At 42.9% G+C, this 12,664-nt stretch overlaps 1 protein-coding gene across 1 annotated transcript; it reads right to left on the minus strand.

Annotated features, from left to right (window-relative positions):
- Positions 1 to 1,718: 1,718 nt before the first annotated feature.
- Positions 1,719 to 2,311, minus strand: LOC132663379 (interferon omega-1-like). The gene has a single exon (XM_060609612.2). The coding sequence runs from the start codon at positions 2,307 to 2,309 to the stop codon at positions 1,719 to 1,721; it is 591 nt and encodes a 196-aa protein (XP_060465595.2). The 5' UTR covers positions 2,310 to 2,311.
- Between the last annotated feature and the right edge of the window lie 10,353 nt (positions 2,312 to 12,664).

A 12,664-nucleotide genomic window follows, 5' to 3' on the forward strand; every position in this document is an offset into this window, starting at 1 on the left:
ACTAGACACCAAAGTGAAAGATATTACAGAATCTTGGAATTTCACTTTCAACAACGAAGTAGTGAATACATCTTCTATCCGTGGGCGCTGCGGTGGGTGCCCGATACGACGAAATAGTGGACACACCGCCTGCTGTCACAGAGCTTCCAGTCTGGTGGTTCTGGGTCATTGAGCTTTCAAGTAACGTCATTCTGTGGCCAGGACAGGGAAAGGACAGGACGCTGGGAGCACAAAGGAGCATGAAAGGGGCACAAACTCTACAAGAAGCATCTGCCAAGCTGGCATCCAAGGATCTGTAGGAGTTCGCCAAATAAATGCAAGATGGTCGATTCTGAACATGATCAGTGGAGATATTGTAGGAGCGCAGACAGAAATAAGAGTTTGGAGATGATGACTAATGCTCATGATACGATTCTGGGCAAAGACACACACCTGGAAGTCATATCTTAGAGATGACACTCGGAATTATTTGGGAGGTTGAGTCTGTATGTGCAGAGAGGAAGGAGTGTGGCACCCAGCATGGAATTTTGAGGAACACCCAGATTGCCCCAAGATGAGAGAAAATAGTCAACAAAGGAAAGAGCGGGGCAGGAGCAGAAAAGCAGAAGACAGTAGAGACACAGAAGCCACATGGAGGTCAGACTTGAAAGTGGAGGCGTGGCCAAAGGGCTCAGATGTTTGGAAATGGCAGCCAGGGCTGGCTGACAGCAATCTCTGACCTCAGTAAGATGTGGTTTAGTGTAAACCTGGGCCGAGCAGTTTCAGGAGAACAGGGAGGCTGAAGCCACGTTACAGTGAGGGCAGGACGACCTGACCGCGAACTGGGAACAGACACCGCAGAGAACTTCAAATAGTCTGGGTATGAACAGAATGACAGAAGCAAGATAATACCTACAGGTGGTTGTAGGGCTGGGATGAAGAAGATGAAAATGAGGCACATCTGATGCTCACTTTTTTTATGTGGAAAGGAAAATACTGTCAGGAGAGAGGAGAGGTCACTGATAAAGTATAAGCATCTTACTAGAGCCTTCTCTGCTGTGCGCCAAGGAAATCTGTCCAAAGCTAAGCCTTCTGGAACTGTCCCTCTGTTTGGGGTCACAGAGGTTTTGCACCCAGGGGAAGGGCACCATGGTGAGGCTTGGGATGAGGGAGAGCGATGCTCTCTCATCAAGCGGGGGAAGGTGGAAAAGTGAGTAGGGCCTTTATCAGTAACCCGACTCTGGGCTCAAACTCATGAACTGTGAGATCACGACCCAAGTGAAAGTTGGGCACCCAACTGACTGAATCACCCGGCACCCTGGACTTAGGTTTTAAGAATAAAGAGACTCAACAAGTTGTCTTTGATAAGAATTTATTAAGACAAAATGCATATTTAATAAAATGAAAAGGTGAATACGTTTTATACATTTTAACACAATGTAAAGACAAAAACCTTTATATGGAAATATAAATATAAATTAGTCAAAAGAATGAATGAATGAATAAATAAATAAATAATAAACAATAAATAAATAACATCAGGGCAATCATCTCTTAAGGACTGATAATCCTGAAGCCGGATTTTTTTTTTTTTTTTACATATTCTTGCTTAATACTACTCACAAAATATTTGTGGAATTAAAGTCAATAAATTCTGTAATGAAGGCTGCAGTGAGAGTCTCTTGAAGTGAGCAGGCATAGTGCAGGGTGATGTGGCACGTGAGTCATTGAGAATCACTTCAAGGTGACCCCAGGTCTCCATCCTTGATGGCCAAGCTGTCTTGCAAGGTCGCCGAGGAGGACAAGGCTCTCATGATTTCCAGTCTGACAACTTCCCAGGCGCACTCACTGTATCCCTGGTCCTCCAGGTAGACGCGGATGTCCTGGAAGTACCTCTTGATGGCCAGGGCAGGGCCGTGCATCCCCGGGGCGCGCTCTCCCTCGCCCGTGGCCTGCACCAAGCAGGCGTCCAGGGCTTCCAGCTGCCGGTGGAGGCCAGAGCGGAGTCCGTGCAGCGGCGCGGGGCTCCAGGCCGCCGAGGAGCGCTCCGTGTGCAACAGGTTGAAGGTCTGCTGGAGCAGCTCCCGCAGGACGGCGGCGGCGGCCTGGGCCTCCCGGAGCTGGCCGCCCTCCAGCATCTCCCGGGGGAAGCGGAAGTCTTTTCTGGCCCGCAGGCACAAGAAAGGGGACAGTCTCCGCATCTGGCCCAGGAGCACCAAGTTGTCCCTGCTAACCTGCGCGTGGCTCCCAGGCAGGGCACAGCCCAGAGAGCCTCCAGGGCGGCAGGTGAGCAGCGCCAGGGCGGTCAGCAGAGGGCGCAGGAGAGCCATGGGGAAGCCGAGGGGGCTGCTGGGCGGGCTGAGCTGGGCGGCTGGGGGACCTGGCTGGGGGACCTCGGGGCGGAGGTTCTCTGAGGACGGCCTCGCAGCATGGCTCTTAAATAGGGAACGCGGACAATTTCATTTTCTGAACATCCTCTCCACTTCTACTTCCTTTTTTTTGTTTTCATTTATGCATTCTCCTTATTGTGTAAGAAGATGTCATCAATCTAAAATACTACGTTGGCAATGGAAGCTTTATTTCCCAATAAACTTCTGATATGTCCATCCCAATGGATCCCAATGGAGAGAGGGATGCTCTCTCATCAAGTGAGGGAAGCTGGAAATGTGAGTAGGGACATGCGAATGCAGATGGACCAAACTTCCATTTCTCAAGCAGATCAGTTTCAGGCAAGCATGTTCATCAGTGCTGAGGGTGTTAAAAATCTAAATTTAAAATAAATAATATCCTCTTTCTGGTCTATTCAAGGATAAGAGGAAAATAAATAAAAATAATTTTGTCTCTAGAATCAAGTAAGTATTCTTCATTTTAAAAAATGACAGGAAAACTCGGGAATTAAGGAAAATATTTCAACACTGGAGATACTGAAATTCACTGGTACATGAAATCAAGCAAGTGGCTAATTTCACCGCCCTCTTTCTTACTGGATAGTGATGAAAAGAATGGTTGATGGAAATGTTTACTCCAGGTCATGGTTAGGGAACAATTGGCATGGCCTCCAACATTTTTTTCAAAACCTGAAGAATGAAAATTATTTTTAAAATGTATTTGTGATGATTCCCTGGGAGAAACCAAACACCAGCATCTTCTTTCTTGTAGCCTCATCCTACTCCTTGGTGTTTCCTTCCTCATTATTACTCACACCTTTTAGATGGGCCATCATTCTCTTCTTTCTCGGATTCAGCACTGTTTTTCTTCCTGTGAGCACAGATATCAGGTCTTTAAAGAAGAAGAAGAAGAAGAAGAAGAAGAAGAAGAAGAAGAAGAAAAAGAAAGAAAGAAAGAAAGAAAGAAAGAAAGAAAGAAAGAGGTTGAGGGGCCCTGGGTGGCTCAGTCAGTTAAATATCCAACTTCAGCTCAGGTCATGAACTTGTGGTTCATGAGTTCGAGCCCTGCATCGGGCTCTGTGCAGACAGCTCAGAGCCTAGAGCCTGCTTCAGATGCTGTGTCTCCCTCTCTGTCTGCACTCCCCAGCTTGCTTTCTGTATCTCTCTCTCTCTCTCAAAAATAAACATTTTTTTAAAAATTAAAGAAAAAGAAAGAGGTTGAAAATAAGTACACATGACATTTCCTCTCTGTCCTATATGATTTGAACTTGAAATATTTAGGCACGATCTCAACTAGTGTATCAGAAGGGCTAAATGAATGATGCCATGTGCCTTCATTCTGGTGCTAATAAGAAAGCACCATGGACTGCGTCTTGTAAACAACAGCAATTTGTTTGACATGATTCTGGAGGCTGGAAGTCTAATGTCAGGGGGCCAGTGTGGTTGACTTGCAGTGGGAGCCCTTTTCTGGGCTATAGACGGCCATTTCTCTTTGTATCCTCACCTGGTGGAGAGCAGTCAGGGGAAGCAATCTCTCTTGTGACTCTATAAAGGCATTAATCCCTTTCATGAGGGCTCCTCCCTGCAGCTTCATCCCGTCCCAATCATCTTCCAAAGACTCCACTTCCTAACACCATCACACCGAGGGGTAGGGTTTCAACATGAATTTGGGTACAAACATTCAGGGCATAACAAGATCCTCAAATATTGTGGTGATGGCAAAGTTTTACTAGAATAGTTTTTAATTTCCACATTTATTTGGAACAAAGCACACATTCTTTGATGCTGACTTCGTTTTCTTTTGGCACATTAATCCTAATTGTTGACTCATTAAATGTTACAGTGCTGCTCTCTGATCACGATTGCCAAGGACCTGCCAAATTCCACAGATTTCTTTCTTTCAGTCTTATCCAGAAGGATGGTGCTGCTGATGACAACCGAATCTGCAAATTACGTTACCTCTTGTAAGCGATTCATTTAATCCTTTCAACATAGTTGTTGATATTATTTCCAAGAAGTGCCTGCTAAGAGTTAGATAAATAAAACAATGTAATAAGTCAATGGTAAATCCCGTTTTAAAAACCTGACATTCTGAACGCCACCCCCTTATCCACGACATTAGACACCTGTGCAAACTGCATGCGTTGAACCATCACTTACTTTCTGGAAGGCCTACACATAGATGTTCCTTTATTGTCTCATACCTCCCTGATCACATGTTCTCTCTGTTCCTTAAATTGTCTTCCGCCTGCAAATACGTTCATGCACTGACCAAATAAAAAGGTGTCTTGTTTTGCATAATCAGAATTAAATGATAAATTGGCAATCATTTCTCAGAGCCTAACATACGCCCAACAAAAGTAATAATTCTATTAATAATTATAAAATGACCATATTTAATGCACCCCAGATGTGGCTCATAGAGATTGCTTAGTTAATTCTCACCATAAATTTGGTAGGTGCGTGAGACACAAGCCCATATGAGTCACAGCCCCTGCACCAGAGAGTGACTGATTACAAACATTTCAGTGACTCCTGCGTAGAAATGACTGAACTACTGACTCTTACGGATCAAAAGAACAAATACATATGCTACCAATTTAGGCGAATAGGGGAAATGATAGGAAAAATATAAGATGATACATCCTAACAGGTAAAGTGTGAGAAATGGAGCAGAGCAAAAGGACTGCCATCGGCAGAGAAACCAGGGAGTCAGAAATTCATGCTTCCCCTGGGCCACGGAGACACCCCTCACTCAAGGCCCCCTAGGTGCGCCCCAACGGCCAGAAGGGGGCGCGTGAACTCACCACAACCTTCCAATTGGCACCGCCCACCGTCGGCAGTATCAGCCCCCCACCCCCACCCCCACCCACCGAGACGGCTCGAGGCTCGGGAACACGTGGGGATTCCAGTCCAGTGAACAGACCCTCCCTTGTCCGGCCTAACCGTCCAGGGGAAGCTGTGCTGCACTTCGCATCGAGCCTTTCATGTTCCCGATCGGCCCCCCGCGTGGATCCTCTCCTTTGTCGAGCAGTTGTTTCAGCCAGAGCGGTTTACAAAAGGGCGCGTCTCCTCGGGATGCGGGGCAGAACCGAGATCGTGCTTCGTGGAGTATGTGTGCAGATCCAGGATTGTTTCTGGGGAGAAGGACGCGAGGTCGGGGAAAGGGAAGATGTGTGCCTATGTACAGATGATTTCATTCCATTTGAAAGGTTAATTTTTGCTACCATGTTATAGTGGTGAAAAAAAGATTGTTAAATTTTAAGTATTTTTCAGCAGAAAGTTTCCAGGCTAGAAGGGGGTCGCACAGTATATTCAAACTGTTGAAAGACAAAAACTTCCAACGAAGAACTCTAGCCAGCAAAACTATCATTCAGATGTGAAGGAAAAAGAGTTATTGCATAATAAATTTATGATCTGAGTGAGGGACAAATGTAACATAATCACCTTTGGGGGGACATGAAATAATGGCTTTTATACCTTCCTATATACCTGTGACAGAAACAACTATCATAGCTATGTTTAATATGTTCCTGATGTTTGTCCTGAAAAAGAAAACCAAAGCTGGAGGCAACACAATGCCGGACTTCAAGAGGTATTACAAAGCTGTAATCATCAAGACAGTATGGTACTGGCACAAAAACAGACACATAGATCAATGGAACAGAGTAGAGAACCCAGAAATGGACTCACAAATGTGTGGCCATAGTTGGCCGCACAGTTTTTGACAAAGCAGGAAAGAATATCCAATGGCATAAAGACAGTCTTTTCAGCAAATGGTGTTGGGAGAATTGGACAGCAACTTGCAGAAGAATGAACCTGGACCACTTTCTTACACCTTACATAAGAATAAACTCAAAATGAATGAAAGACATAAATGTAAGACAGGAAGCCATCAAAATCCTAGCGGAGAAAGGAGCCAAAAACCTCTTTCACCTTGGCCGCAGCAACTTCTTATTCGACATGTCTCTGGAGGCAAGGGAAACAAAAGCAAAAATGAACTCTTGGGACCTCATCAAAATAAAAAGCTTTTGCACAGTGAAGGAAATAATCAGTAAAACTAAAAGGCAAGCAACAGAATGGGAGAAGATATTTGCAAATGACAGATAAAGGGTTAGTATCCAAAATCTATAAAGAACTTATCAAACTTAATACCCCAAACAGAAATAATCCGGTGAAGAAAGGGGCAAAAGACATGAATAGACACTTCTCCAAAGAAGACATCAAGAGAGCCAACAGACACATGAAAAACTGCTCCACATCACTCATCATCAGGGAAACACAAGTCAAAACCACAATGAGATACCACCTCACACCTGTCAGAATGGCCAACATTAACAACTCAGGCAACAACAGATATTGGTAAAGATGCGAAGAAAGAGGAACCCTTTTGCCCTGCTGGTGGGAATGCAAGCTGGTGCAGTCACTCTGGAAAACAGTATGGAGGTTCCTCAAAAAATTGAAAATAGAACTACCTTACAACCCAGCAATTGCACTACTAGGTATTTATCCAAAGGGGTGGTTTTTCTTTTTTTTTTATTTTTTTTTATTTTTTTAATAAAATTTTTTTTTAATGTTTATTTTTGAGAGAGAGACAGAGCATGAGCAGGGAGGGGCAGAGAGAGAGGGAGACACAGAATCGGAAGCAGGCACCAGGCTCTGAGCTATCAGTACAGAGCCCGATGCAGGGCTCGAGCTCACGAACTGAACCGTGAGATCATGACCTGAGCTGAAGTCAGACGCTTAACCGACTGAGCCACCCAGGTGCCGCAGGGGTGCTTTTTCAAAGTTGCACATGCACCCCAATGTTTATAGCAGTGCTATTGACAGTAGCCAAAGTATGGAAAGAGCCCAAATGTCTATTGACTGATGAATGGATAAAGAAGATGTGGTATATATATATATACACACATATATATATATGTGTATGTGTGTGTGTGTGTGTATATATATATATATATATATATATATATATATATATACAATGCAATATTACTCAGCAATCAAAAAGAATGAAATCTGGCCATTTGCAACTTAGTGGAGGAACTGGAGGGTATTACGCTAAGCGAAAGACAAATATCACATGACTTTACTCATATGAGGACTTTAAGGGACAAAACAGATGAACATAAGGGAAGGGAAGCAAAAATGATATAAAAACAGGGAGGGCGACAAAACATAAGAGACTCTTAAATACAGAGAACAAACAGGGCTGCTGGAGTGGTGTTGGTGGGGGGGATGGACAGTTTTTGGGATGAGCAATGGGTGTTATACATAGGAGATGAATCATTGGAGTCTACTCCTGAAATCATTCTTGCACCATATGCTAACTAACTTGAATGTAAATTTAAAATGACAACAACAACAGAAACACGTCCCTGATGCTTTCTGCCATTTATTCAATTTTGGTAACTTTGTGAGTTGTTGTCTTTTCACGGAATGGTACTTTGAATGGAATATGGTATTCTCATTATTCCTGTTTTGAAGCCGCAAAAACTATACAACAGGACAATGAAAATAATTGCCCCAATCATGCTGCAAATTGAGGGAAAGATTAAGAAAATGCCTTGTTATCAAATTTATAAGTCACCTGAGAAGACCAGAGTAACCCATGAGGAAAAAATGGAGTAGGACAGAAGTTTTTGAACTTTCTTACTGGCACAACTATTTTAAGTTTTTTACAGTTGTCACTTTTACTAACAACCCTGAGGACCTACAAAATCTCTAACACTGTGCAGAATACTGGGTGGGAGTAGGAACTGTAGAAGCGTTTTTGCCCCAAGGCGTCAATTAACCACAAGCATGTCAGTGACCCTCAATTATAACGACCAGTGTGGGCTAAGGGGGAGATAAGAGTAAAGGCAAGACTTTGATCTTGAAAAGTACACGACCACCGGAAATCATTAGAATGATAAAAGTTGAAATAAATTAAATGAAATGTATAAACACTTGGTAGGATTTGGGGGGTCAGTTTTCATAAATACACCCTGGCTCATGACTGCAGGATATAGCTCAATAACAATAGTTTTTGCACAGTGCTTCGACATACTGATTAAAAAAAAATTTTTTTAGAGTATCATACTTTTTTAGGACAGGGAACACACCTTATTTCCAGTGTGTTTAACTGGAAACTACATGCTCAAATCTCAACCAAACCTCAATCCATGGTGGTGAATAAACGTGCTTGCTATAGATGAGATCTTTTGACATATTTCAAGTAGTCAAGTATCAAGGTTTGGCTTAGAATTACGTATTGACATGTCATTTATTCTGTTTTATTTGCAAAATATTTGAGTGGCATCCCTATAAGTGTCTTGATAAGTGAGGGAGACAGAGGAATATAGGTGGATTTAAAGGTAAAATTTACATAAGTAACCTGAAAACGTGTTTAGAGAAAACTTTTCACAAGAATTTTGGGCCTTCCTGCTCTTTCCTATGGATGGTCACTTTCAGCATCTAACTCAGGATGAACAAAGTGTTCAGAGAATTATCATAAAGAAGTGGTAAAGTAGGAAATTTATCAGAAAACTCCAGTGAATATATTAAAATTATTTTTAACAGATCATGGGAAAAAGCAAAGACTCATCCACTTTCTTTTTTGAGAAAAATCAAATCCTAATTCAAGTATTTTTTTTTTAAATGTTTATTTATTTTTGAACAGAGACAGAGCATGGAGCAGAGGAGGGGCAGAGAGAGGAAGACACAGAATCTGAAGCAGGGTCCAGGCTCTGGGCTATCAGCACAGAACCCTATGCAGGGCTCGAACCCACAAACCATGAGACCATGATCTGAGCTGAAGTTGGATGCTTAACCAACTGAGTCACCCAGATGCCCTGTGATTCAAGTACTTTTTAAAGGATTAAATAAGAAACTCAGATTTAAGGGGTGCCTGGGTGGCTCAGTCAGTTGAGCATCCAACTCTTGATAATAAAAAAATAAATAAATAAATAAAAACTATGGATGCAAACCAAGTAAAATATTAGTAAAATAAATCAGAAGGCATGTTAATAATAAATCATAATCCAGTAGAGTTTATCTAATAATTCAAGGAGGTTCACACCATAGCTATTTCAGTAGATTTTAGAAGTCTTGTGCTCAAAATGCAGAGCTTTAACAAGTTCGTGGATGAAAAACTTCAATTGCATAAAACCTCAATTACAATCAAATTCAATACATGATGTGCAAGAAAGAGGAGTTGAGAATGATTTCTTGTATTTTAACCTGAGGACCTGGAAATACGGAATTGCCATTAATTGAAGGGGAAGAAATACGAAAAGAAGGTTACATGTGTTTGCTTTCGTTTGGTTTCCAGCTATTGTTTTTTTTTTTATTGTTTATTTAATTATAAAGGGGAGAGAGAGAGAGAGACAGTGCATGAGCAGGGCGGGAGCAGAGAGAGAGAGGGGGACACAGAATCCCAAGCAGGCTCCAGGCTCTGAGCTGTCATCACAGAGCCCGATGCGGAGCTCAAACTCACAAACTGTGAGATCATGACCTGAGCAAAGTCTGACGCTTAACCGACTGAGCCACCCAGGTGCCCTGTTTTCCAGGTTTTTAAAAGGAGATTTCAATTTGGAATAACATAAATTTGAAGCTCTCATTAGATACCACCTATCAAATAGTCTATTGGATATGTGATTCCAGAACTTTAGAATACATCCTCAAAAAGGTATAAAGTCCTGAAAGCTAGATTGGGTCAGGACCTAGTTCATAAGTTTTTTTTTTTTTTTAATTTTTTTTTTAACGTTTATTTATTTTTGAGACAGAGAGAGAGACAGAGCATGAACGGGGGAGGGGCAGAGAGAGAGGGAGACACAGAATCAGAAGCAGGCTCCAGGCTTCGAGCCATCAGCCCAGAGCCCGACGCGGGGCTCGAACTCACAGACCGCAAGATCGTGATCTGAGCTGAAGTCGGACGCTCAACCGACTGAGCCACCCAGGTGCCCCTGTAGTTCATAAGTTTAAACTGAAAAGAATTCAAGGTACTGAACACAGGAAAACCACACCTTTAGATGTCACCAATGAACCTAGGAATGCGCAGCCAGAAAGGTGGAGCCACATATCCGGGATCTAACTGAAGATCTTACAGACTGTGTGTGTGTGTGTGTGTGTGTGTGTGTGTGTGTGTCTGTGTATATGTCTGCTACACAGTGTGTGTGTCTAAAGAGTTTTTATGAAAAATGAATAATGAATTTCTTTAAATAATGAAGAAAAAGACAACACAAAAGCAATGGATGCATTGTCTGTGCGTAGGAAACCCTGCTTGGGTTGCCAATGAATATGGAAATACGGGGCTCTTAAAGCCGAAGTCAGCTCCAAATCTGTTCTTCTCAGCTCTGCTTTGTGATGCTGGGGCTCCAGTTCCTTCGGCTATATTTCTGCTTTGCCAGCAGATTTTTCTTTTGAAGTTACTCCATACCAATCACAGAACATGGACTGGAAAGTTGGAGTAAACTTTGTTTTCCTGACTGCACTGTGACTGCTAGTAACTACTAACCGTGCGGAAAAGGACAACTCATGGTTGCTAGCAGACGCTATTTGTCACCTGTCAGATTGGCAAAAACTGAAAAACAAAAAAGAAAGAAAAATATAAGATCCTGTGTTTGTCAACGTGTGGGAACCTAATAATTTATACACTCTTAAAAAAACTGCTTATTTTATTTATTTATTTACTTATTTACTTATTTATTTATTATTTTTGAGTGAGAGAGAGTACAAGTGAGGGAGAGGGGCAGAGGGAGAGAGAGAAAGAATCTGAAGCAGACTCTGAAGTGGGGCTTGATTCCACAACCCGGGGACCGTAACCTGAGTCAGACACTCAACTGACTGAGCCACCTAGGCAGCCCGATGCGGTCTTGAATATAAACTAATATAGTCCTTTTTTGGTGGACAGTTATCAGTATTTATTTGCAAAGTGTATGTATTGCAACCAATAAGTTTTACTTCATGGCCTCTTTGTTAGAGAAAGACTCTCAGGTATAAGACATTTACATGACACTCACATCGACACACTGTTTAAACTTAAAAGCAACTGAGAAATTGCCACACAGACAATGTGGGCAAGAGTTTGGGAAAGAGAAGGGGGAACACAGAAGCAGAGCTAGTTCAAGGGATCCGTCCCCTCCCCCACTCCACCCCCACCCAATTTTGGAAGATCTATTAGTAGCCCTTTTTGAGCGCACAGCTTGTCTGATTACCCAACCCCATGTGTGTTTCTGGAGAAAAGTACAGATCTGGGAGCCAGATATGACTTGTTATGGGACCCACAGCCAGTCCTTCAGCACGTGAAGCCACTACCTCTCCTTGGATTAGTGTTTGCCCTTGGGAGCATAAGAAGGGTCATTCCTGAGGGTCACATCCTCCCGGAGTTCTCTAGCCCTGGGTTTTCTACCTATGTGGTTACTCATCCTGTCTGAAATCCACGTTAGGAGAATCAAATTTTTAAAATTAAATTCAGTATTATTAATTATGTAACAAAAAAACAGACGTTAATCTTCCCAGGCTTTCATTGCTGTGTAAGTGCGCACCTGCCTGGAGGAGATAAGGGCTGCTTCTCGAGGCCTGGATATGGGAGCCAAGAGACTGGAGTAGTCAGGATGAGCTACATTGACCCCATCCTCTTGTCTCCTCCAGGTGGCAACGGCACAACAGGTGGCTCCAGTGGCTCTTTTTTCTACTTAATTTTATGATGACTCTCCTCCTTGGTGACTATTTTACGGTTCTTCTTTTTCAGCAGTGACTCCACTCAGACCTTTAACGGTGTTGACCCTAACCACATGGATGTAGAGGAATACAGAGAATGATTTCGATCACTTGACCATGTTGACATCAATGGGCTGAGCAGTGATCCAAGGTGAGGCCAGAAAAACTGCTCTTGCCACGAACCGCAGGACTTACTTATGTTGCCTGAGAGATACCTGAGGGAGCTATCCCATGACTCCACCAAGCACACAAAGATCACAGAGGATGATGGCCCAACACTGAGAGGCCAACTCTGCACCAAGGACAAGATCCCGCACAATGTCATACACAATGACGGTAAGGATGACACTTACCCAAAAAGGGATTTGTCAGATGTGGTCTTTGTGTTCAGAGACATGCCCCGCCTGTAAACCAGTGATGAGAGGGCACTAATGTGTTCTGCAGTGTCCGTGGGAGGAACCTGGGTCAAGTTGTGTGTGGGTGCGTTTGGCTGAGGAGTGAGAGTTGTCTCAATAAGTAATGATGGAAATATTCTCATTCCTTCCCACTAGCTAGATTTTTTCCCATCTTCACTCACTTTTCATCTTTCACACACT

Source organism: Panthera onca, chromosome D4 (genome assembly GCF_046562875.1).
Source record: "Panthera onca isolate mPanOnc1 chromosome D4, mPanOnc1 haplotype 2, whole genome shotgun sequence".
In the NCBI taxonomy this organism is placed as follows: Eukaryota; Metazoa; Chordata; class Mammalia; order Carnivora; family Felidae; genus Panthera; species Panthera onca.